This window comes from Psittacula echo (assembly GCF_963264785.1).
Source record: "Psittacula echo genome assembly, chromosome: 6".
Lineage (NCBI taxonomy): Eukaryota > Metazoa > Chordata > Aves > Psittaciformes > Psittacidae > Psittacula > Psittacula echo.
Genome location: NC_137743.1, coordinates 1,478,115 through 1,504,506, shown reverse-complemented (window position 1 = coordinate 1,504,506; position 26,392 = coordinate 1,478,115). Strand labels below are relative to the sequence as shown.

Below are 26,392 nucleotides of genomic sequence, written 5' to 3'. Positions count from 1 at the left end.
ATGGCGGCAGGGGAGGTTTGTGAGGCGAGCTCCGCGGAGGAGCTTCAGCAGTTGCTGCAGCAGAAGGACCGGTGAGGCCCCGGTGGTCGGGCTGGTGGGGCTGTGAGGGACGGGATGAGGCTCGCAGGGTCCTGCCACCCGTGAGCGCCCGCTCTCCCCGCCGGTTCTGGCCTGGGTATGGGCGGGGGGAGGAGGGATGAATGGTGTCTGACTTGGCCGCCAACCGGTTGTACCGTGTGTTTGCCGGTGAGGGGCTGTGGCGTCGGGGGGTTGTCCCGGTCTGCCTCGAAACACGGCTCAGCGGTTGCTTCCTGCCTTCAGGCTGAGGTTTTCGAGGGGCTGGTGTGTGCTGAGGGGAGCGGGCCCTGTGCTGCCGCAGAGCCCTGCGCGGGGACAGGGAGCAGTCCGAAACAGAGCCCTGGTTGAAGAGCGGCTTCGGGAGTGGTGTTGGGGAGGTTGTTCTTCAGGGAGCTGTTTGTTAAGGAACAGGTTGGGAAGGCTCAAACTAGGGAGAAAAGAGGGAGCTGCTGAAGCTGTAATTTGCACTAGTGCCTGATGCAGGGGATGTGAGGCCTGAATGGGCAGAGAGGCAGGAGAACCACGAAAATGGGACTTTCTGCAACCTAAGAAGTTGTTTTTCCTCTTAAGCCCTGAGGTGTCAACAAGCCAAAGTTATTATACAACGTTTCCAATAAAACCAGCAGCATTTGAATGAATAGAACTGTAGAATCCCAGAGTGGTTTATGTCGGAGGAGACCTTAAAGCTCATTCAGTTCCAACCCGTGCCATGGACAGGGACACCTTCCGCTAGAGTAGCTTGCTCCAAGCCCCTGTGTCCAACCTGGCCTTGAGCACTGCCAGGGATGGGACACCATGTTCCAGTGTTTATTAAGTTGCATATTGAGAAAAAAACATGAAGCAAAACTGTTAATCTCTCATGTCACAGGGCTGGTTTCTCGTTACTCTGGTTTTATGCTCTAGTAATGAGTAGCAGGGCTCTTTATCCACTGGTTTCTCATGGATTCTCTGTAGCGTCTGAGCAGTAGCTCCTGGCCTGGTGTTGAGAATCTTGGGCACTGATCTTTAGGGGGAAGTTCTGTGCACAAGTTTTACATTCCTGGGAAAGTGTCACAATAACTGCTATTGTAATTAAAGATTAATGGGTGCTCAGGCACACCGCTGCAGAAAGACAGGTTTGGTTATGAGCTTTGCTTGCTTCTCTTGAGAAATCAAAGGGGTAGTAACTATATCGTTACAGTTTTTAATCCCTTAGCTGAGTTTTTATTTAACTAGGCCTTGGAAGGCACAATAAAGTGCTCTGTTAGAAGCATTTCCATGTCATTTAACTGCTGCATTAGGAAGTGGACTTTTAAGTGTATAAGGAGAGGAAACTGATTGATTAAATGGTTTAAAAAGGGTGATGGAGCTATCAGCATTTCAGTCTTAAAGACAGCAGAAGGAAACATTCATAAGTGCTGATTATGGGAAGAAGAAACTAGATCCTTCAAGACTTGCACATCACTTCCAGTTTTTCTTTCCTGGAATTAATTTTCAACTGAATTGTTGTGTAAGGACATTCCAGAGGAAACTCCCCCTCTGTCACATGGATAAACATGTATCAAAATAAAAATGGCTTCAGCAGCCTGTTATTTTCAACAAACCCCTCAGTAATTCTCATTCACTTTGCCCACAGGACATGAGTCAGTTTTCTGTTTTATGGATTTGATTCTTTTATGCATGTTTCTGTTCCTAAGACAAGTTGATACAATTGATAACTCTCTTCCTTTGCTTCATTTGAAAACATTTGGCTTTGGCTTTTGGTACTGTTAAGAAACCAAGGAAGAAAACGAACCTGCCCTTACAGAACATAACACATTCCCCAAGTCATAGCGGGGGTTTTGTTTCTTTTTAATGATCTTGGGTTTGGGTGGTAGTAGAACTCTAAAAATATAAGCTGTCCGACTTAGGGTACCTCTTATGTTAAATTATCAAGAGAATTTGAAACTTAAAGGTTTAAAAAGTAGTTCTAAACCTTCACTTTATTGAAGGTGGGTAAGGAGTAAGGAAGGGAACTTATTCCTTACCCAGGAGAGAAGGAGTTAAAGGAAGTATTGCTCTCTTGAAAGATAAAGCTGAAGACAAAGAGTGTGCTGAATTTTTAAGGATAGGCCCGAGGCTCTTTTACTGCTAAAATTGTTCTTTTCCATAGACTTCCTGACTTTTCCAGGCTAATGGAATTGCCACAAATCACTTGCAGTTACCAGCATTTTATATTGACAATTCCATCAGATTCCTTGCTTCAGAAAATGAATGTTTTGTGATTCAGGCTATTAGTAAAATTTGTGTCAGAGAATAAGTGTGAATTTTAAGGTTTAATTGTTTGCAAAATGCATCTAAATTTTATAAATTGCAAAAGGACAATTAAGCCAATGGCTTCAAAATCATGGGATCATTTATCACACTGTAAGTGTTGTTTTACTTGGAGTGTGTTTTGGAGAAATCAGCTTATAAACCAAAAGACTTGTGCTGTCTGTCAGGGAGAGATTACACAGTTACAAGGGTGGGTCATCAACGGAGTAATTATTTAGTAGTTATTTTCTGGATATCCTTATTGGAGAATGTCTTACTATTTTGGCAAATAAAGGTATGGTTAGAGTCTGCCTCAAGCAAATATATGTATGTATTTTCAGGTGAGATCTCAGGCAGAAGCTCTTCCCTGTGAGGGTGCTGAGGCGCTAGCACAGGGTGCCCAGAGAAGCTATGGCTGCTCCGTCCCTGGCAGTGTTCAAGGCCAGGTTGGACACAGGGGCTTGGAGCAAGCTGCTCTAGTGGAAGGTGTCCCTGCCCGTGGCAGGGGTTGGAACTGAATGAGCTTTAAGATCTCCTCCGACATAAACCACTCTGGGATTCTACAGTTCTATTCATTCAAATGCTGCTGGTTTTATTGGAAACGTTGTATAATAACTTTGGCTTGTTGACACCTCAGGGCTTAAGAGGAAAAACAACTTCTTAGGTTGCAGAAAGTCCCATTTTTGTGGTTCTCCTGCCTCTCTGCCCATTCAGGCCTCACATCCCCTGCATCAGGCACTAGTGCAAGTTACAGCTTCAGCAGCTCCCTCTTTTCTCCCTAGTTTGAGCCTTAGGGGTTGGAACTGGATGAGCTTTAAGATCTCTTCCAACATAAACCAGGCTGGGATTCTATGATTCTATATTAATACACTATAAAAAAAAGACTTTGGAATTTTTATTTCTGCAGAGAAAGCGTGATGTATCCTCCTGGTTTTTCTTCTACTAGTCAGGTTTAAAAAACTAAGTTGTGTTAAACAAAGTGAATTTTAGTTTTGGGCCCATAGGTTTTCCTCCAAAATGTGAAATATGGATTGATGCAGGAAGAGAAGCTTTGGGAGGTGTCATAACCTTTTTGTTATTATCTTCTTTTATAGGTATTAGTTGGGTTTTTAGAAGTGTCTTGGTTGAATGTAGGAAATAATTTGTTTAGAATCACTGGGTTTGGGTCTCCTATTTTCTACTATTTTTTAGCCAGTGGAAGCATCTTCTTGCTCCACTTGTAATTTAACAGATGCAAAAATCAGTGTTTTAAACTTGGAGGCATTGTGCTGTTAAAGGGCAGCTCAAAAACTTCATTCCCTTTGATTCCAAAAGCTGTGATAGATCAAAGTAGAGCAGCCTGCTTTTTGAAGACCATGGAAACATCAAGCCTGATTAAAACAAACAAAGAGTACTTGTTACTAATGAATCTTCCCTGAGCCCTTCACAGCATCAGTGAACAGTGCATAGGTTAGTGTCCTGGTTTAGCAGTAGCGGTCATTTTTTCTACTGGTGCAGTGCTGTGTTTTGACTTTTGGCCTGGGAATAATACTGATAAAGCCAATGTTTTCAGTTGCTGGTCAGAATGTTTACCCTGACCAAGGACTTTGTGAGTCTCATGCTCTGCCAGGGAGGAGGAGAAGCAGGGAGGAAGCAGGGACAGGACACTTGACCCAAACTAACCAAAGAGGTATTCCATACCACAGCACGTCATGTCCAGGATGTAGAACTGAGAGTTCCCGGAAGGGCTAGAGGACTGCGGTGCGGGGGGGGAGGTACCAGTTGGTGAGCGGTTGTATTCTCTTCCTTGTTATTTCCTTTATCATTATTACTATTAGTGGTAGCAGTAGTGATTTGTGTTATGCCTTAGTTATTAAACTGTTCTTATCTCAACCCATGGGAGTTGCATTCTTTTGATTCTCCTCCCCGTCCCTCCAGGAGTGGGGGGAAGAAAGGTGGGGGGGAAGTGGACTTCGGGGCTCTGATTTATGGCCTGGGCTTAAACCACGACAGTTCTTTTTGGCGCCCAACGTGGGGCACGAAGGGTTGAGATAACAACAGATCTGACCGAGGCACAATGCTGATTTATTGGCTCTCAAAGTTGTTTCTCTTGATGTCACAGTTTCAGTATGCTGTAGCTTACCTAGATCTGGTATTTGCTGTGTTAGTGTTTATCAAGTGTGGGCCTTGGGCTGAGGTTCTTGTTTCATTGTATTTTACGGTAATGGCTTGTAATACGGGGGGGGGGTTCTGGCAGCAGGGCGGGATGGACGTGGCCGTGGACTTGTACCTGGCCGTCCCGCTGCTCTTCACCGTCCTGGCCCTCGTCCTCGCCTCCGTCTTTGTGAGGCTGCGGGGAGCTGAGGGGGAGCAGCTCCGGGAGCTGGCGGCGGCCGAAGCGGCCCGGGAGAGCGGCCCCGGGGACCAAGCGGCAGCGGGAGCGGGACCTGAGGCTGGCAGGGAGCGGCTGCCGGTGGAAGGAGTGGGGACGGTCGAGAAGGGAAAGGAGGCGGCTGCCGAGCAGCGGGAGGAGGCGGCGGCGGAGCCGAGCGCCAGGGCAGAGCCCAGCCCCGCAGAGGCCGAGAGCATTCCTCAGCAGCAGTCCACCGAGCCCCATGAGCCTGAGCCCCAGGAGGATGCAGGAGACCCTGCAGCATTTCCCAGCAAGGCAGAGGAGGAAGATCTGGACTCGGAAAAAGAGAAGCTGGTGGTGAGAGAGCCTTCAAGCACACCAGCTACACTAGCCCCAGTGACAAGTACAGCAGCATCATTTGAGAGTTTTGAAGGTTTTGAATGGCCTTTGGGTACCCTTGGGACCTGCCTGCTGATTGTGATGGGGATCACCATGTTGGCACACACACAGAGTGAGTTCTACCCACGACCATTTTGTCTGATCCCGAGAGTTAAGCAGAGTCAGGTTTGGGTCTTGTCTGGGTTTAGACAATACGGGGGGACCGAGAGGTTTTCCCCAAGGCTGGACAGTCATGAGTGTCACGGTGTGTGGGACAGTATGGGCGAGTATGTAATCCACTGGGCCCCTCCAGTGCTTTGGAAGCATCGGAGATGGAAGGCAGCTGTGTGGAGTCCCCAACAAGTTGCAGAGACTGCTGCAGGGGAGGGTGAATTATTTTGAGCCTAATGGGCCCGTGACACTTCAGGTCATCAGGGCAGAGATGCATCATAGAGATGGACTCATGATCGAGGGGTGGACTTTGCAATGGGCCTCTCCTGCTCTGAAAGACTGTTACAAGAGATGGAGCCCACCATCATGGACTGAATGGACTCAGCAGCTTTATAGGGATTGGTCCGTGCACTAAGATAAGAGTGCACTGAGATGAAAGTGATGGTATATTGAAAATGTGGGATCTGAGCATGACGTGAATGGTATGGAATAAGGGGTGGATACTGTCCTGGTTTAGCAGTAGCGGTCATTTTTTCTACTGGTGCAGTGCTGTGTTTTGACTTTTGGCCTGGGAATAATACTGATAAAGCCAATGTTTTCAGTTGCTGGTCAGAATGTTTACCCTGACCAAGGACTTTGTGAGTCTCATGCTCTGCCAGGGAGGAGGAGAAGCAGGGAGGAAGCAGGGACAGGACACTTGACCCAAACTAACCAAAGAGGTATTCCATACCACAGCACGTCATGTCCAGGATGTAGAACTGAGAGTTCCCGGAAGGGCTAGAGGACTGCGGTGCGGGGGGGAGGTACCAGTTGGTGAGCGGTTGTATTCTCTTCCTTGTTATTTCCTTTATCATTATTACTATTAGTGGTAGCAGTAGTGATTTGTGTTATGCCTTAGTTATTAAACTGTTCTTATCTCAACCCATGGGAGTTGCATTCTTTTGATTCTCCTCCCCGTCCCTCCAGGAGTGGGGGGAAGAAAGGTGGGGGGGAAGTGGACTTCGGGGCTCTGATTTATGGCCTGGGCTTAAACCACGACAGTTAGAAACAATACTGGAGGAGGTCTCAAATGAAGCTTGTGATGAACAAGCTCCAGAAAGCCAATCCTAGAGCAAACCTCTTGATTCTCTGCATCAGAGCCTGCTCTGTTTTCTGAGCTACTGAACTGCTGCTGCTTTTTGAATTTGACACTGTTCTGTCTGTTTGGACTGGATGTTCTCACACACACAAATGCCTTCCCCATCTTCCAACCTACCTAATTGTTTTCACCTCATTACACTGTGATAAAGTGGAGATTGCACTGTGGTGTGTAGTGCTCAAACAGCTTTGCAGTGGAGGTTTTGCTCTGAGCAGTGTGATGTGGTCTCAGGCTTTACAAGGAGTCCTTCCCAAATCCTATTTGTAAGTAGAGTAAATCACTGGTATGAGTCTTTACTGGGGTTTAAATGCCTGCGTCAGTTGTGAGCAGTGAGATCAGTGCAAAGAAGCCTCACAGCTATTTTGTTATGGTTAAAGGGAAGTGGTTTGCCTTTCGAATCACTGGAGGTGGTGACTTGTGTGCAGGAGTGTTGGAAGAGTCTACAGGTGACAGCCATGGAGAAGATAGAATCATAATCACAGACTGGCTTGGATTGGAAGGGACCTTAAAGGCTGGGTTGGATGGGGCTTGGAGTTCTATTGGAAGGTGTCACTGCCCGTGACAGGGGGTTGGAGCTGGATGAGCTTTAAGGTCCCTTCAACCCAAACCAGTCTGGGATTCTATGATTATTTCCTGGATATGCAGTGAAGAGGCAGGGGCATGGCTGAGGGGAAGAGCAGTGGTGCAATTCAGGCATGGAGCTGCTGAGCTCTGGAGCTGAAGGCAGATGGCTTTGCTTGGGCTGATGTGCCCCAGAGCCATTCCAAGTGCTTGGCCTCAACGTCTGTGTCCTGTAGTGTGTGACTTGAACTTTAGTGTTTCTGCTTGTTCTTCCTCCTGTTTGACACTCATGTGGAATGATCTTTTACTATTGAAATGCAGGATGGTATTTTTCTTTGTATTCTGTTACCTTAACAGTGCTGGTTGGGTTTTGAAATGCTTTCTGAAAAAGTAATAGAAAATATTCCTGGTTTCACTTGTTGGATTTTCTTGTTTCAGGAGCATGCTCTGAGCGGTGGGGTTTGTGTTTGTGGGTTTTTTCGCAAGGTGTATCAAGCTGTTGTGTTTCATGGGTCTTGTTTTAAACTATAAATGCTGTTACTCTCTTTTTCTGTTTCTGAACAGGTCCCTTGTAGTTGTCCACTTCTGGGCACCATGGGCTCCTCAGTGTGCTCAGATGAACGATGTTATGGCAGCGCTGGCGAAGGAGCACACGCAGGTTGCATTTGTGAAGGTAAGTCAGGCAGTGGAGCTGGTTCTAAACAGAAGAGAGCCATTAGTACAAAGTATGAGCAAACTATTACAAAATAAGGGCAAAGCTGATTTTTGAAGTTCCTTTATGGATTCACATTTCAAGATGAGAGTTGAACATATGGGCAAGATGGCACCAAAACTCTGTGGGATGAAAGTTGTTGGTTCATCTTTCCAAACTTGGTATTGCAGCTTAAATAATACCTTCATTTTATTATGGTGTATAAAGGGAAAAACCCCACACTGATTTGTCCACAAGATACAATGAAGGAGTTTTTTCATTAGCTACTCTACCTAACAGGCTTTTAAATTTCTCTGTGCTGCAATGGTTCAGTCCTTCAGTTCTATAGACAGGAATATTTTTGAAGCATGGATTTTGTCCCTGGATTTGATTTTAATTTGGCAACACTGTTCTTTCCAAATGTGCTGGGGACTTGATTTGTTCCCATGTGGGGTGGGTTGGCCCTGGCTGCATGCTGAGTGCCCACCAAAGCTGCTCTATCACCCCCTTCTTCACCTAGGCACCTGAGAGAAAATGTATTGAAAGGGTTGAGATAAGGACAGGGAGAGATCACTTGCCAGTTAGAAACATGGGCAAAGCAGAGTTCACCTGGTGAAATTAGTCTAATCTATTGGAAGTCAAATTGGAGTAAGAGAATGAGAAATAAAACCAAACCTTAAAAACATCTTCCCCCAACTCTCCCTTCTTCCTAGGCTCAAATTCACTCCTAAACATCTCTGGTTTTACACTAGTATATGAAGATGAAGTAGCTGCAGCTGCTTGTTTCATAGAATCCCAGACTGGTTTGTGTTGGAAGAGACCTTAAAGGTTATCCAGTTCAAGCCCCTGCCATGGGCAGGGACACCTTCCACTAGAGCAGCTTGCTCCAAGCCCCTGTGTCCAACCTGGCCTTGAACACTGCCAGGGATGGGGCAGCCACAGCTTCTCTGGGCACCCTGTGCCAGTGCCTCAGCACCCTCACAGGGAAGAACAGATATAGATAAAAATACAGGCTTAATACATGTAACTAACTATGAAATGTTTGGGAAACATAGCCCAAATTTAAGGCATTCTCCTTGTATTTTGAAGCAAGTCCTAATCTAGTGAAAGGTGTCCCTGCCCGTGGAAGGGGGTTGGAACTGGATGAGCTTTAAGGTCCCTTTCTACCCAAACAGTCTGGGGTTTGATGATACAAATAAGCTTTTAGCCCATCCCAGAAAATCATGAATTTGAGTTAATTAAAAGATACATTTTCTTGGCAGATTACCCCATGATACGATTTCAAGTTTGCATTCGAATGCTGACTAGAATTAGAACCAATAATCTCAACAACTGGCCCCTCAGTAGCCTTGCAGGAGTTAAACATACAATTCAGCAGGCATCAATAGCTTCTTGAAGAAACACTCTTTTTTTCCTTCCTCATTTGCAGAAGGCTGCAAATGTCACTCATGATGTACTGCCCCTCGAAATTAGTCAATAGAGCAACCAGCAAGAATTGCTGTGGGCACAAAATAAGCACTGTAATCATGACATAACTGGGGTCAATGATTTATGGATTTCAATATAGTAGTAGCTGCATATGATTGAAAATTTACTAGGTCAGTAGTGCACCAAAAATTTTATTTGCAGCCTCTGGGCATCTTTTGAAATGTGCAACAAAATAAAACCCTCTGAACCTGTTTTGCCGCTGTAGAGGCTCAGTGGATGACAGGCCAGCCCACAGAGTCTCTTTTCAATGCAAATGTGGCACCAACTTGTGCATCAAAGCCTCTTTAAATGTATAAAATGCCAAGAACAACATTGACATCTGCAGTCAAACTTTAAAGAAGATTATGAAAATCATCTTTTTCTCTGTGTTTGTGTTTTGTAGCTGGAAGCTGAAGCTGTGCCTGAAGTATCTGAAAAATACGGAATTAGTTCTGTTCCAACGTTCCTGTTCTTTAAGGTAAGAGAAAATGGATTTAAGAGAAGACTGATTCCATGTGGACTCTTAATACTTCTAATACGAGCGCAACCTTAACGTTCTCAGTGAAGAAACACTTCTGTATCTGATTTAAGTTTATCCAGTGGAACCTGAAAAAGTGGATAGAAATGGTTCTTACACTTTATATGTAATATTTCAGAGCTTCCTTAATTGCTTTGGGATTCTTACATAGCCTTTAGTTGTACTTTATATTGGGTCAGAGAAGTTTCAGTGCTGGTTCCTTGTTTAGCTGCAGTTCTACAACATGGCAAAAACCTGGGTAATCTTAGGTAGAAATAAAGAGGTCTGTTTAGGTCACATTTGCCTGTGATGATAAAATTCAGAGTATTTTCTTCAAGTAGCAAATTTGATGGAATCCAAATCACAGAATGAACCAGGTTGGAAAAGATATTTAAGCTTATGAAGTCCAACTGTTCCCCAGCACTGCCAAGGCCACTGCTAACCCATGGCACTGAGGCCTCATCTCCATGGTGTGTGAACACTTGCAGGGACGGTGACTGCAGCCCTGCCCTGGGCAGCCTGTTCCAATGCCTGAGCACCCTTTGGGGCAGGAATTGTTCCTCAGCTCCATCTAAACCTGCCCTGGAGCAGCTTGAGGCCGTTTCCTCTTGTCCTTTGGGAGCAGAGCCCAGCCCCTCCTGGCTCCATCCTCCTGTCAGGCAGTTGTAGGGAGTGATAAGGTCCCCCCTAAGCCTTCTCTTCTCCAGACTGAACCCGCCCCAGGTCCCTCAGCCGTTCCCGATCACACTTGTGCTCCAGACCCTGTTGTTAGCAGTAGCCAGCCAGCAGAATGGTCTGAGCCTTGGATATAAAGAGTAGCTAAAAGCTCAATATACGAGCCCACCCTGCATCTCAGACTCTGCATTTATGTGGTGGTTTGGCTTTTTTTTATTACAGTACAGAGTCTGAATTTAATCCTCTAACAGGAGCCTGTGTTTTGTTCCCCTCAGAACTCTCAGAAAGTGGACAGGTTGGATGGTGCACATGCCCCCGAGCTGACCAAGAGGGTGCAGCGCCACGCATCCAGCAGCTCGCTCTCTGCTGGTTCCAATGACAGTGTGAAAGAAGATCTGAACGTGCGCCTCAAGAAACTTGTCAACGCTGCCCCATGCATGCTCTTCATGAAGGGGACTCCAAAAGAGCCCCGTTGTGGTAAGGATTGAGTCAAGTTCATGTTCAACATGACGACTCTTGCTTTGGGCTAGTTGTCACACTTAGTTTTGGGAGGATACATCTCAGCAGTGTCTTAGGAGTAGTAAAGAAAGTGTCTTTATGTTGGTTAAGTGTAGTTAGAGAGTTAGTCTCTTAGTTAAGTTCTGGCAATGGAATCACAGAGATTAGGGCCTTTCTGAAGAGAACATGATGTGTAGTGTTGTCCTTGAGCTGGGACGCTTAACCCTGTGAGCTACCTCAGGAATATTCAGGACGTGTTTTCTGCATGAAGTTGCCCATGTTGAAAAGGTAAAATAGTTTGAAGATTATGTTTCAGTTCAAGGAATAACAAGAATTCACTGGGATCACAGTAAATTGTCTGGTGAGACCTTGGAGCATCTCCGTGGCCTCCTCTGGACTCGCTCCACATCCCTTTTGTGTTGTCCCAGAGCTGGATCAGGACTGTGGGGGGGGGGTGTTTCCTCCCTCGACCTGCTGCTCACGCTCTGGGGGTGCAGCCCAGCACATGAGGGGGGGTTCTGTGCTCAAGCTCACACTGGGTTATGGGGAGCCAACACCCCAAGTCCTTCTCAGGCTGCTCTGTCCCATCTACCCTCAGCCTGTATTTGAGGTGGGGTTGCCCCGACCCAAGGGCAGGACCTTGCATTTGGCCTGGTTGAACTCTGTGAGGTTCTCACTGGCTCGTGATACTTCTGAGCACGTTTGGGATGTCTGCAGCTCAGGCTGTTCAGATACATGTGTTGTGAGTTTAACTGTGTTGGATGTTAATGTGGCACTGCTGTTGGTGACCCCACTGTGCTTGTGGTGTGAGTGGTTTGGCAGGCATGTGGCAAGCTGCAATAACACAGCATGGTCTTGCTGTGGCCATGGCAAGCTCGGTGTCGTGCAGACAGTGGTGAGTCTCCTCAGAACTGCTCATGTGCCCAGGTTCTCTGTTATTCCTGGGTCAGCGGGATCATTGATGACACACGGACACAGTTTCCTTGGATTTCTGTGGATGCTGAGTCAAGAGCTGGTTCTAAAGGACGTTGAGCAAAACAATGGGAAGATTTTGAAGCTATATAGAGAAAAGACCCTTCCTGCTTCTCATGAGCTTGATGTTTTGATGGGAGGCAATTCTGAATCTATTTAAAATAAACACAAAAACCCACAAAAAAGACATTGAGGCGTTGAGATTAAGGATGTTTTGGCACTTCATCATAAAACCAATATGGAAAGTGATTTAAGAGTGTAACACAGGTTCATTTGCGTGATTTACTATGATGAAGTAGATCACAGACTTATAGAATCCCAGCCTGGTTTGTGTTGGAAGGGACCTTAAAGCTCATCCAGCTCCAACCCCTGCCATGGGCAGGGACACCTTCCACTAGAGCAGCTTGCTCCAAGCCCCTGTGTCCAACCTGGCCTTGAACATTGCCAGGGATGGGGCAGTCACAGCTTCTCTGGGCACCCTGTGCCAGTGGCTGACCACCCTCACAGGTATTTCTACAAGCTTTCAGTTCTTCCCTGCTACCCTATGAAAAGTGCACAGGATGTGCTTACTTAAATACAGGTATGTATTAAAATTGGAAGTATTAAAATGTAGTACAAAACAGGAAATAATGTAAACTTATTTTGCAGTTAAATATTGTGCCTGCCTTAAACTGTTGTGGTAGTTTCAAAGATGTTACAAAGTTGGGTCTATTAAACTTCCTGGAATAGCCTTTTTCAAGTGGAAGGTAATTTATCACTTTGACAAAGATGATGCAGTTTAAACAGTAGTAGGAGTAATATCAGTTGAATTAAATAAAAGGAGCCATGCTTATTTAAAGGTGACTCTATTCTTGAGTTGTATCGATTTTGATACAAGTAAGACTTGCACTGAAGTCCGTAGTGCAGTGAAGGGGGACCCTCTCCAGCAGTGTATATGGGGGTCTGCGTGTAGCCTGTCATTTCTCCAGGGGAGAAGCCAGCTAAACACAGTCTAAAGAGAGGTTTTCCCCTTGGCTATGTGTTTACTAGCGGTTGTGTTTGCTCCATACCTTGTATTATTTCAGTGAATTTATTTGGACTGTGGTGGTATTTGTTGATTTGCTTCAATACTGTTATTTATTCAGGGTGTTTTTACTGGTGTAGCCCCTGCAGTAGCACTTGTGATCATCTGCATAACCAGTTAAACCAGTTTGTTAGCAGTTTAATTCTTCTTTGTAAGGCATATATGGCATTTCATCAGGAATTCCGCCTAACCCTTTTGTTACGGAAATAAAGCTGTTCTGGCACTTTATCCCTAAGCAGAACACATCCAGCCTGCTACCATAACCCTTCAAAATAAAGCACAAGCAATCAATCTTTCTAGTTTGCATGTAATGGCCTCCAGCAAAAATAAAGCTGTTTTTTATTCTCCCCAGTTCCTTACAGTAGAAATGAGTTAATGTATTGGTGCTGGAATCACCATCAGCAATCAGCCTTTAGCTGTTTACTAATGAACTCCCAGATGCATGAAAGATTTCAGAACCTGTGTTTTACTTCAGGCTGTACATGAACTGCACACTTCAGTTGTAGAAAGAAAAGCAACTTAGATGCCATCCATAGAACTAGTGCTCCTTCATATCCCAGTAAATTGTGGAGCATGAAAACTGCAGAAAGCTGCTGTAAGAAAATCCATATTTCAAAAACTAATAGGTGGTCTTGCAAGCTGAAATCAAAGGTTATTCTTCTATGGCACTTGGATTCTGTTTCCCATTTAAGGCTGCTTTATTTTTTTATTCCTTTATTAAAGCCTGTAAGCATTGTCTTTTTTTTTTTTTCCCTTCTTAAATTTATGTGTGTCTGCACACCATTTGGTGGAATTCTTTGACGGAATTGGTAGGATTGCAGGAGCGTTTGAATGCAAACCACAATGAGTTGGCAAACACGTAAAACACACATTATTATTCTTATCACATTATTATTCACTTTGAGGGTGCTGAGGCGCTGGCCCAGGGTGCCCAGAGAAGCTGTGGCTGCCCCATCCCTGGCAGTGTTCAAGGCCAGGTTGGACACAGGGGCTTGGAGCAAGCTGCTCTAGTGGAAGGTGTCCCTGCCCGTGGCAGGGGTTGGAGCTGGAGGAGCTTTAAGGTCCTTTCCAACACGAACCAGATTATCCTCTGTGAAAATAGAATAGAGAAGAATTGTTTGAAAGTGAAATTTTGAGTGTTTCCCTCTAGTGTAAGAAGATTTAGGTGATTATAGACTGTAAATACTATAACATTACAATTTTAATGGATACACCTTTCTGCAAATGATGTGAAGATTTGCTTAGAAACAAGACATTTAATTACAGAAGGGAGAAACTTTTCTTCTCAAGTTGACACAGAGTAAACTTATCAAATCTGGATGTTTACATCATAATATTCAGTGCTTAATATCCAGCTCAGAGCATGTGTTTGGACATAGTGAAGATCTGTCATAAAGGAAGACAGAACATGGTGTGATAGTGTCACAAGGTAGTGAAATGGTATTAAGTACTCATGGGGACAGAGAGTTTAGAAAATGAAAAGGAATCCACCCTTTACCATGAAGTAGGAAAGGAATAGCTCCTAAAGCGAAAGTAGTGGAAAACCATCTAAAGCCAAGTTTCTGAGTTAAACTGGTGACACAATAGGAGGGTGAGATCCTGGTTTCCACTTCTGTGTCAACTTCATACATATTTGGTGGAAGCAAAGTTCAGTGGTAGCTGTAGGAAGAAATGAAAGGGTAGAGAAATGCTGTGTTTTAGAGAAATGAAAAGGCTACTGAAGGTGCTGTTGTGGTCATTGGTTAATGTTAAAGTCATTTTATTCCTTGTGAATGCTCAAGTGAAGAAGAGCTGGAAAAGACAGAATAAGGGAATGGGTTTAACTTTGCTTTAATTGTATCTTAGAACAACAAAGCACTTAAATGAAGGTTGCAGACCATATAGTGCTCTAAATAGGGAAGCACCACACTTACCAATCATGTACTTTGGTTTTGTTATCCCAATAATAAATACTTCTTTTGCCCTATTTGGGACTGTTGCTAGAGCGAAGCAAGACACCTTAGAGCTGTTTTGAACTTACTGTCCTAAAGAATTGCATTTTTAAATGACTAATGTCTAGTACAGACATGGGAAAGCTTTGGTTAAACTGTATGTCATTCCTCTTTTTGTGTCTGCAGGTTTCAGCAAGCAGACGGTGGAGATTCTGAACAAGCATGGCATTTCATTTAGCAGTTTTGATATTTTCTCTGATGAAGAAGTTCGTCAGGGGCTGAAAACATATTCTAACTGGCCAACTTACCCACAGTTGTATGTATCTGGGGAGCTCATAGGTGGACTTGATATTGTCAAGGTTAGAAACTGTGCAGTTCTTCCTCTTGGTAGTTGTCAGAAGCACATTTTTCTTGCTTTTTACATCTGACTTTTCTTCTCCCCAGGAACTTGAAGCCTCTGGAGAGCTGGACACGGTCTGTCCGAAGGCACAGAAGTTGGAGAACAGGTATAATGAGCTGTGTCAGTATTTTAAAGGTGTCTGTTTTGAGGTTTCATAGAATCCCAGCCTGGTTTGTGTTGGAAGGGACCTTAAAGCTCATCCAGTTCCAACCGCTGCCACAGGCAGGGACACCTTCCACTAGAGCAGCTTGCTCCAAGCCCCTGTGTCCAACCTGGCCTTGAGCACTGCCAGGGATGGGGCAGCCACAGCTTCTCTGGGCACCCTGTGCCAGTGCCTCAGCACCCTCACAGGGAAGAGCTTCTGCCTAAGAGCTCCTCTCAGTCTCCCCTCTGGCAGGTTAAAGCCATTCCCCTCGTCCTTTCCCTACAGGCCTTTGTCCAAAGCCCCTCTCCATGTTTCGTGCGATCCATGTTTCCTGTATGTTTCTTATGTATACGAACCCTTATATAAACTCTGTCCTTTGACTGCATCATAAGTGCATCAAGGTTTTCTTTAATTACAGAATTCCTGCAGTTGTTTAGTATGTTCAGTTTTCTATCCAGTAAGCATCACTTCACATAAAGCTGTGGTATTAAGCTGTACTGCTCCAATAGGCTTTACTTACTATATTTGTAGTTTGTTATCTTTTAATTACAGCAGGAATATATACATTCCTTCTTGTATCTCTTAAGAATTTATTGTATAAAGATAGCTTGGAAAATCATCTTTTAAATATTAGTAGCTTCATTTGGCACAGACTTCATAAGTGTGGTATCACTGGAGAAAATAGGTAGTCTTGTCTCATTTTTCTTGGTTACTCATGTCCTTCAGGCCCTGTTTTCTTTCACCTTGGCAACAGGAATATGTGCTGCAGCAGCAGGAAGTGTGCTGCTTCCTGAATCAGCTGTAATAGCTAGAAACCAATTTGTCCTACTTTAACCTTCCCATTTGAAGATTTGCTCTCATTTACAATCCTGGTGTGCCCCAGGCAGTCAGGCTCCAGATATCTGACATGTCCTCCTCTCTGAGAGGTTCCTCCTGGATGTGGCTTTGTTTTTCCCTAGTTCTTATGCGAATTGTGCCATGAGAACATTCAAAGGGGGTTGGTTTATTAGGAGGTGGCCTGTACCTTGCAGGCAGATATGTTAGCAAAGATTCCCTCTTGCTGTCTGGATGGTGAGAGCAAGTCTGACAGTACTCTGGCTGTATCTGCTTCTGGTTCTTTTGCCCTCTCAGCACAGTGGGGAAGGAATTTGATGCAAGCCATTTCTATATGGTGATGAAGTATACTTACCTTTACAGCAGTGTAGTTACTACTTCCTTTTTAATGTGTTCTATGGCCAAGGTTTACCTTTTGTTACTCTAGTAGGGTAACTAAATTATTTCAGCAGGGCCACAAAACCCAGTCACTACCTTTTGTATTCTGAGCTTTAATTATAGGTAAAGATGAGATTCTTTGTATGGCCTTTTAAAAATTTACTGTATAAAATGTCCTTTCTTCCTTCTTTTTTGCAATCTTGCATAAGCTGCAACTTGATTGAGTTACTACATGGATTCTGCTTTACTTAATGTTTTTGGGGTGAGAAGGAAATGGGAAATGTCTTGTGCTTATCTAATGTGTTTAAACAGATGAAAATGATTGGTATAGCTCAATGTCTCCCTAAAGGAGCGGCAGCAGCATCTGTGGAAAAGGTGGGTGAAGTTTTTACCAGTGAAGGAAGACTGGCTGACAGTTCCGCAGCCGGGTCACAAGCAGCTTCTTGCCTCATTTGTTCTTGATCCTTCAGTGGGTGTTTGTTTCTTGGGTTAAACCAGGACATTTGGCTGAGGTTTGTCCTCTGTTCTCTGATGACAACTGGGAAGTTCTTTTTCCGTGACTCGGGTTAGTTTTCCTTCGTGACTAATCTCATACTTGTGACCAACTGACATCTCTTCCCAACTGTATTCACTCTTACCAGTCACTCATAAAGAAAACCCTATGGGGTAGTTCTTCAAACATGCTAAGACTTAATAAAATGAAGGAATGTCAGTCTAGAAACTTTTTAATGCTAGATTATGTTCCTTTACTCAGTGTTTGATCTCTTTCCATCAATTTACTGCATCTTCTTTACTTGAAAATGGACTCTGGAAATCAGCTGGGTTTCAGGAAACAGATCTGGCAGCTCACCCTTGCTGTAGCTGTTTTACTGTTGCTTTCTGACCTAAAGACAGCTTGGTTGGAAGAATTGTTTTGAGGTTTACATGTGTGAAGGCTGTAGGTGACACAGCAAATCATGGACTCCCAGCCTGGTTTGTGTTGGAAGGGACCTCAAATCTCATCCAGCTCCAACCCCTGCCACGGGCAGGGACACCTTCCACTGGAGCAGCTTGCTCCAAGCCCCTGTGTCCAACCTGGCCTTGAGCACTGCCAGGGATGGGGCAGCCACACCTTCTCTGGGCACCCTGTGCCAGCACCTCAGCACCCTCACAGGGAAGAGCTTCTGCCTAAGAGCTCCTCTCAGTCTCCCCTCTGGCAGGTTAAAGCCATTTCCAAAAACTTCATTTAGTTTCATTTTGCAAAGGCCCCGCGTTCTCCAGTCTGGAATCTTTGTGTTAGGAGTCACACAGAGTGACTGGTTTGCCTTTATCAAGAAACCATTTGACAGTTTGATAACTTTTTCCATCACTTGTCATGAAAAAACCTTTCCTAAAGGAAAAGGAAAGAGGAGGAGTTGTGCTGGTAGACCAGTAGTGGGCAGGGCACAGTGGTGCAAACCAGACCTGTTCCTTTGGGTAGTAGTTAGTCCTTAGTCTGTAAGTCCATAGGTCTTACAACTGGTGGACGATAGGTACAGCTCTTACTCTGCAAAAGATATTCTCATACAGGGAATGAGAAATGCAAAGTATGATGTTCAGTGTGGGGGGAAAAAAGCAGTATGTTCCTGGATATAGACCCAGTGGTGTTCCTCCTTGCACTTACTGCTGCTTAATAGTTAGAGGCTGATGTGGGAAAGTAAATTGTTGCTCTGAAAGTAACAGGATGGTTGAACTTCATTCACCAGAGTCACTTTAAGCAATTTAAATCAATAAAGTTCCTTTTTGGAATGCTTTAAGTGCATTTTGTAAAGCTCTAAGTTGGTATCTTTCCACTTTTGTGTTTTAACCTCCTATGGAAACAAAGCTTGGGATAATAACTGAGGTGTTCTATGGTTTTCTTTTGTGTGCTTTCTGTAGGCTTAAAGCCCTGATAAACAAAGCTCCTGTGATGCTTTTCATGAAGGGAAGCAAACAGGTAAGATTGTGTTTCATGGTATATTTAAACAGTTTCTTTAAATAGTGACTATTACATTTTTTCTTTGCTATTGAAAATTAATGGTGCTGGGAAGTCAGTTATTTGTCTTCTTGTTTGGTGCTTCTGTAAGAGCAGTGTCCATTTAACCTGAAGGGTAATATATATTGCTAAAATGCTGCTAGCTGTGCCCCAGTAAAATCAGGGAATTTGAAGCCCTGCAGTGATGCCCATCAAGTGATGTACTGTTCAGGAATGATGCAGGAACTCTGTGTGTCCTTTGGTCTGTTAGCAGTTGGCTTTGCACATCCTCGCTCAGCTGCCCACCTGAGGCAAACACCTTGAGTGTGGCCCAGAATTTCATCTCTGGATCCATGCTTCTTGAAATTCCCCTCTGTTGGCTTGGTTGCATTGAGTGTCCTGTCCTGTCCTTTTTAGTTTCCCTCCCTTCATCATACTTTCACAACTGCGTTTAAAATAAGGTGCTGATCTTTTTAAGGCTAAAGAATAATGCCACATGCCAGAAATGATCCACTCTTTCTCACGTGCATGGGATGATCTGTGCCTGGTGTATTTAAGGTGCACTTGATTATCTTGCTCACTGAAATAGAGAAGACAGACAGCTGCTAACAGACAGGGTTAAAATAAGAACAAGTGACTGTAAACCAAAAGGTCAGTCTATTGCTTTGTGTTGTATACTCTGACCAAGTAACCAGGGGACAAAATACTCCCCTTTGAACAGCAGGCACTGCAGTTCTTCCTGTCACAGTTACTTGAGTGGCACCTGACTTGGGCTTTTCACTGGAGTGGTGAACCCTGAATAATAGTTATAGTTAGTGATGAGTTGTTCTATGATGTTTTTTAAAGGGATACATAGGTAGGGGACTGAGCTCTTCCATGTGATTTGTGTTTCCATTTTATTTTCTTATTTGTTCCATGACAACAGAGTTTGTAGGCTGTTTTCTAAAGGCGTTTCATAGGCACTGGAACCCTGTGGGTTATGCCGAGTCACGGAAACCATGGTGATCAGCTGCTTGGGATTGGGTCTTCTAAACAGACACACTTACAGAATCCCAGCCTGGTTTGTGTTGGAAGGGACCTTAAAGCTCATCCAGCCCCAACCCCTGCACGGGCAGGGACCCCTTCCACTGGAGCAGCTTGCTCCAAGCCCCTGTGTCCAACCTGGCCTTGAACACTGCCAGGGATGGGGCAGCCACAGCTTCTCTGGGCACCCTGTGCCAGCACCTCAGCACCCTCACAGGGAAGAGCTTCTGCCTAAGAGCTCATCTCAGTCTCCCCTCTGGCAGGTTCAAGCCATTCCCCTTGGCCTGTCCCTACAGGCCCTTGTCCAAAGCCCCTCTCCAGGTTTCCTGCAGCCCCTTTAGGCACTGGCGCTGCTCTAAGGTCTCCCCTTCAGGAGCCTTCTCTTCTCCAGGCTTCTATCTCCACTTGTCTCCTTTAAAACCTGTGTCTTGCCCACAGAAAGCAAAATGTTGGGCAGGTTGCTTAATGCATTTTAATTTTGCTTGAGCTATTGGTGGAGTTAAATCATCAGTAGGAAGAGGAAGTTAGGATTGAAAACTCAATTTCTAAAGCAGTGGTTGGTGTTCCGTGTCCTTATACTGTCTATGTGGAAAGTTTCCAGTAGATAGTTTCAATTACTGATTTCAGTTGGGAGTTGCTGTCCACGCAGCCTGTTTATCATAAAATCATAGAATAGTTTGGGTTCAAAAGGACCTTAAGGTCATTCAATTCCCACCCCTTGCCATGGGCAGAGACACCTCACCCTAGACAGTGTCACCCAGGGTTCTGTCCAGCCTGGCCTTGAACACTGCCAGGGATGGAGCATTCACCACTATAGTTTGCTAGTCTCTCCGGAACAGTAAGTAAAGGCCAATGTATGTCTTGAACTAAACCACATGTGTTTTAAAATGCATGTGAGGCATTTGTACACATCCTGCCTACAGCTTTGGCTTCTTGAATGTTCAGAAAATAAGCAAACCTGACTAGTTCTCAATGCAGTGTTGCCAGAGCTGGAAAACGGATTCATTTGATATCATTTCAAACCACAACTGAGGAAAGTGCTTAATATCCTAAATGCTTTCATTTATATCAGCAGTGTATGTAAGGAAAGAGCAACTTAGTGCTGTTTAAAGCTCAAAGAGTGTAAAGAAGAAGGAAAAAGGGATTAGTAGTGTTGCTGATCCAATAAGGTCATCACTAACAGTAAATCTGTAGTAGCTGTAGTGTAGCTTGAGGACTTGGTAGTTTGTGGATTAAATATAGTAGAATGTTTTAACCTATGTGTGCTTTGCATTTTAGGTGGCAAAATGTGGGTTCAGCAAGCAAATTGTAGAAATCATGAATAATACTGGGTACGTAAGTGGGTTTTTCATTGCATTTGGGAAGCCAGTTCTGTGCTAAAAACTACAGCTTATACATGAATAGTTTGAAAAATATTTGTGTAAGAGTCCCCCAAATGTAATTTTCTTTGTTTAAGAGTATTTTCAAGTATATTTATGTGAAAGCCTATAGTGTAAATCACTACTACACTCTCTTGATACCAAGTCAGATGTGGCATATTAGGTATTACACTGCTTTAGCACTACTACATCGTGATTGTCTTGCTCAGATTGAGGAGTTCATTGCAACAGTGATTTTTTTCTTCTTGCTGTGATTGTTAACATGAAAGCAGTCCTTCCACTCTGATAAGCAGCTCATCTCAGAGAGGTCCCTCTTGATCTGTCTCCTTAATCTTGGAGCCTCTCATGTTACCTAGCCTCAGTTTTCCTCTTTAAAGCAGCTCTTTCTGTAGTGAGAGAGATTGGTATCATCTCCCTTTGAACAAACTCCCATTTCATTTGCACTGCTCGGTAGAGGTTAAGCAGTTGTCTTGATTACTGCATGTTAGAACGGGCTTTTTGAGATCATAGATAACAATATATCAGTAATATATATAACTTTATATATATAAATATATCAGTAATATATAACTTGGAAATAAGCAGCACTCAAATTATTGTTCCCCATCATGGTCCTAGTCCAGTTGAGGAATCTGTGCATGTGCTGGTTATGGGAGATACTAGGAATGGCTTACCCAAACTTGTACGTGAACCAACCAGAGATCAGATTTACACAGGAACTTTAGTTCTGTGTTTTTACACAAGTAGTATATGAAGATGATGAAATAGCAGCTCTTTGTTTTATAGACAGACTGCTTTGTGTTGGAAGGGGCCTTAAAGAGTCCTAACCTCCTGCCACGGGCAGGGACCCCTTCCACTGGAGCAGCTTGCTCCAAGCCCCTGTGTCCAACCTGGCCTTGAGCACTGCCAGGGATGGGGTAGCCACAGCTTCTCTGGGCACCCTGGGCCAGCGCCTCAGCACCCCCACAGGGAACAACTTCCTCCTTAATAAAACCCTCCAAAGTGTGGATGTGTCTTTGGGTATTTTTTTAAGTTAATTTGAGTGGAATTACTGTGAACACATTTTGCCCAATTAGAGCCTAAGCCACACAGCTGAATTTCCAGTGGGTTATAAGAGGTTATCTGTGTTTTATAAGGGGTTTCCTATGAAACCTGAAACTACTTACGTATTTTGCATAATATTTGCATAATATAATATTGTGCATAAGGTGTTGGCTATTTTCTTCCTCTTACCTGTCAATTCTGAGTGATTTGGAAGCTGCTTTATAAACATGCCCATTCTGAGTTTTAAAAGGTCTTACATTGCAAAACTCCACAGTAGATGATTTTGTGTGTTCTTTTCTTTTCCTAGCATTGACTATGAGACATTTGACATACTGGAAGATGAAGAGGTAATGAAGCTTCTCCAGCATTGAGGATTTCATTGCTGTTTCTGCAAAGGTTGAAGTTTATACTTAAGGTTTCTGTTGTCTTAGGTGCGGCAAGGATTGAAAACCTATTCCAACTGGCCAACGTATCCACAGTTATATGTGAAAGGTGAACTGGTCGGAGGGCTGGATATCATTAAGGTAGGAATGGGAGCATCTTGTTGGAGATGTAAATTGAGTGCTTAAAAGTGTAGGAATATTTCCTGCCCATCACTTACAGACACTCCAGTGTAATGGCCCTGCATCATGAAACCACCCGCCTTGGTTGCTTTTACTGGGACTTCTCTTAGCTCAACACACAACTGAAAGCAGCTCTAAATCTCCCGTGTTCTCATATGCCAAGATTTAGCAGTGAAATGTATTTTCTTGACAGCAGTCAGTTACTGTTACTGTAAAGACCAGTTTCACCCCATGGGTGCAGTTTTACAGGTTTCTTTTCCTCGTTTTACTTCTGACATTGCTTTCCTCAGAGAAAGTGGGCAAGACATTCTTTTCCTAGCAAACAGGCTCATTCCTGGAAGAAAGGAAGGTTTATTGGAGTTGTTTGAACAGGCCCTGAAGCAACAAAAATAGATCTGCATCTCTTACTCTGGTTTTTGATTTCTGTAACAGAGCAGGCACAGTGTTCTAAAGCCCAAATACTCTGGAGCCCATTCTTGTCTGAATGTTTTATAGCCAATTCCTCAGACATTGTAACTCCTGGGAAGATACAATCAATAAATCTCATTTAGTTCTAAAAATACTGGTATTACTTAAATTATATGGACTAATTTTATTTATTTAACAAGAGTGTGGGTTATTTCAGTGATTGGGAAGTAGAGTCCTGGGCATTGTGGAGGTGCTGTGGAATACTTCTCTCACTGGTATTTAAATGTGATTTGTCTGTTTGCATTGCTGGACTGTGTTCAGTTCACACTGACTTGTAGTTATGTTGTCAGTATCTTAAAATGCATTCTGTAATACAGCTTAATATGTAATAAAATTGAGTTGTTTCTCTTGATGTGGGAAAAGAGTATGTAGAATCACAGTGGCTTGGGTTGGAAAGGATCTTAAAGATCATTTAGTTCCAGCCCCTCATATACTTCACAACATGTTATTTTATAACTATTTCCTGATGTTATTGAGATCTTTAGGAAGCTAACAGCCTTATCATTTGAATTTAAATCATCAAACTTTTATAGAATCGCAGCCTGGTTTGTCTTGGAAGGGGCCTTAAAGCACATCCAGTTCCAGCTCCCTGCTGCAGGCAGGTTGCTCCACTAGAGCAGGTTGATCCATGCCCCATCCAACCTGGCCTTGAACACTGCCAGGGATGGGGCAAGTACCTCTTAGTCAGGAATCTTACAAATCTCTTCCTGTCTTGTGTGTTTTAATGTGTGGCTGTAACAAAATCTGTCAGTGGATGATGATTTTTTATATATTTGGGAGGCGTTTTTGATGTCAAAATTCTGTATGTACCTAAAATAGACGTTGAATTGCACCTAGAAGGAAACAGAGCAGGGGCTTTACCCAGGAAAGCTGATAACAACCCGTTCTTTTGGGAGGTATCTTTTCACTGAGTAAATTTCCTCTCTTACTAAACACAGGATTTCAGTCCAGCCTGAAGAACTCCAATGTGTTGGCCAAGGGGGACCTCTAGTGGGTTGACTGGCACATTCCCTTGTAGCTGCTGAATCGATTTCCGTACCCCTAAACCGCCCCTATTGGAGCCTTGTTGTAATCACAAAGTGTACATCGAGAATCATTGCTGTATCTGTTTCTTTACAGGAACTAAAGGAAACTGGTGAATTGCTGCCTGTTCTGAAGGGAGAAAATTAATGGAAAAAGGACATCAATGGGAACAGGAACACTTTGAACACTTATTCACTTCTAGATATCAGAGCAATAGGCAACTTAGCCCTGTGGAACTGATCAGGAGTAAATAAACACAGCTTATGTCCTCTGTGTGTTTCACAAGACCATGCTACGTATGAAAATGTGTTTCCACTGAAGATGCAAACATGTCTAGATCTTCAAATTCAATTAAAATATGATGCTGAAGAACTTTGGGGTGGTTATTACACTCTTTCAGTGTGTTCATTGCATATAGATATTTATGCATAGAGTAATGATACCACTACCCTTTGTAGTACTATATGGGACTAAATTGCATCTTTACTTTTCTGGGCTCAGCTCTTATTAGGAGAATATTAATGGCTGTAGCTCTGTGGTGTGGAGCATAATTTTCTGTCCCTCTTCATAACTGTTTTCCTGTCTAGTAAGCAAGAAAAATCCTATTGAAACCTTAATCCAGTGCCGCATTAGGAACTGGATATTAATGAGTTTCAGCTCTACTCTGTGCATCTTCATTAGCAAAGCTGGTCCATAATTGTTCATCTCAGATGTTCAGCCTGTTTTAACATAGCTTTTGGGGCATATTGAAATTACAGTTGAAATGAGCTAATAAACACAGTGGTTAGGCCAGTCTGTTGGTGTATCATAAATCGTAGAATCTCAGACTGGTTTGTGTTGGAAGGGACCTTAAAACACCTCCAGTTCCAACCCCCTGCCACGGGCAGGGACGCCTTCCTCTGGACCGGGTTGCTCCAGGCCCCTGTGTCCAACCTGGCCTTGAACACTGCCAGGGATGGGGCAGCCACAGCTTCTCTGGGCACCCTGTGCCAGTGCCTCAGCACCCTCACAGGGAAGAGCTTCTGCCTAAGAGCTCCTCTCAGTCTCCCCTCTGTCAAGTTAAAGCCATTCCCCTTGTCCTGTCCCTACAGGCCCTTGTCCAAAGCCCCTCTCCAGGTTTCCTGGAGCCCCTTTAGGCACTGGAGCTGCTCTTAAGGTCTCCCTGGAGTCTTTTCCAGTATTATCAGTGCTCCTTCAGTTAAATGGAAAGGGTTACTTACTGGGGTATGACTTAGACAATTTAAATAATTGTCTTGATATATGAATCCTTAATTTCTGTATTCAGAGGATTTAATTTCATTTTAATCCTTCTTTTAATACCTTTAATGCTCTGAAATACAATTGGCTCTAAGAACAGGCTGACCATGAAACCACTTGCAGCACTTTTGTACTTGCAGGTATGTGCAGGAGGGGGTTTCCCTTCGAGAGGAACACTTTTTGCTTTCAGGTCTCTTGAGTTCTTAGCATCTGCACTCGGACTGAAGTTAAACCTGAGGGATTTCTTCTGGAAGGTGGTTTTGTGCTTGTGAAGTACTGGAATGTTGCAGGTTAACTACATGTATATTGTTGTGTGTGACAGCAGTGTCAGCTGCTACTGAGTTTATAGTAGTATCAACTGCAATGGATTAAACTGTTCTGGGCACACTGGTTATGCACAGCAAGGAGGACAAGGACATCATGTTCTTGGAGAAGTCTAGAACTGAAGAGGAGTATGATTCCTTCCTGAAACCCAGAAAATGAAGCACTGGTGATCAGCAAAATGCCTGAACCTCACCTGTAGCACATTTTGAGCAGGGAAGTATTGCTGAGAGCCTTTTCCTCCCTGATGCTTGTGTTGGTTGATCTTGCAGAGAAACAGTGATGTCTACTTGAGATTCCTGGCCAGAAACCCACTTGAGGAGGTTTTTCCTTCAGGCAGCAGCTGAGCAGGTTTTGGAGGCAAGTTTAGGGGTTTGATGCTTCAGTTCTCAGTATAATCTAAGTATACTGGAATCTGAAGCAGGACTGTTACTGGAGGTAGTCCCCAACTGGGAAAGGTTGACTGCAGAGAAGAATGGACTTGGCCGTGTTACAGAATTCTTAGTGATTGATACTTAATCTGGTCTGTCAGTTTTCTAGGAATAACTTTAGTAATCACTATAAAATAGTAGAGGTTATACCTTTAAAACCAAGCTTAACTACTATGGAAAGATCCTGTCCTCATGAAAACCTTAATCTCTCAAAGTGAATTTCAAATGCATCCGTGCGTTTATTGGTAAGAATCGTAACCTACTTCATTTAAAACAGTAAACTTATACCAAAGAGCAGCATCCCTGTGGCCAAATTAGGAGTTAGAAGCTTTAATTAAACGAAGACTAAATACAAGATGCTACTTCTTTTGCATTAGTTTTCCTTAAAAGTCACTTTGATGGAATTTAACC

General features: G+C 43.8%; 1 protein-coding gene across 2 annotated transcripts; it reads left to right on the top strand.

Annotated features, from left to right (window-relative positions):
* Positions 1 to 24,293, top strand: GLRX3 (glutaredoxin 3; the record flags this gene model as incomplete). 2 transcript variants are annotated; one of them, XM_080620495.1, is made up of 11 exons in its annotated part: positions 1 to 71; positions 7,494 to 7,602; positions 9,491 to 9,565; positions 10,555 to 10,756; positions 14,930 to 15,102; positions 15,188 to 15,249; positions 18,397 to 18,454; positions 20,774 to 20,826; positions 22,226 to 22,265; positions 22,350 to 22,442; positions 24,069 to 24,293. In XM_080620495.1, 11 exons carry the CDS (start codon positions 1 to 3, stop codon positions 24,117 to 24,119), a joined length of 987 nt encoding a protein of 328 aa, XP_080476621.1. In that variant the 3' UTR covers positions 24,120 to 24,293. The 2 variants fall into 2 exon arrangements, with proteins under 2 accessions (XP_080476621.1, XP_080476622.1); XM_080620496.1 differs by lacking the exon at positions 1 to 71 and adding an exon at positions 4,635 to 5,192.
* Positions 24,294 to 26,392: the final 2,099 nt, after the last annotated feature.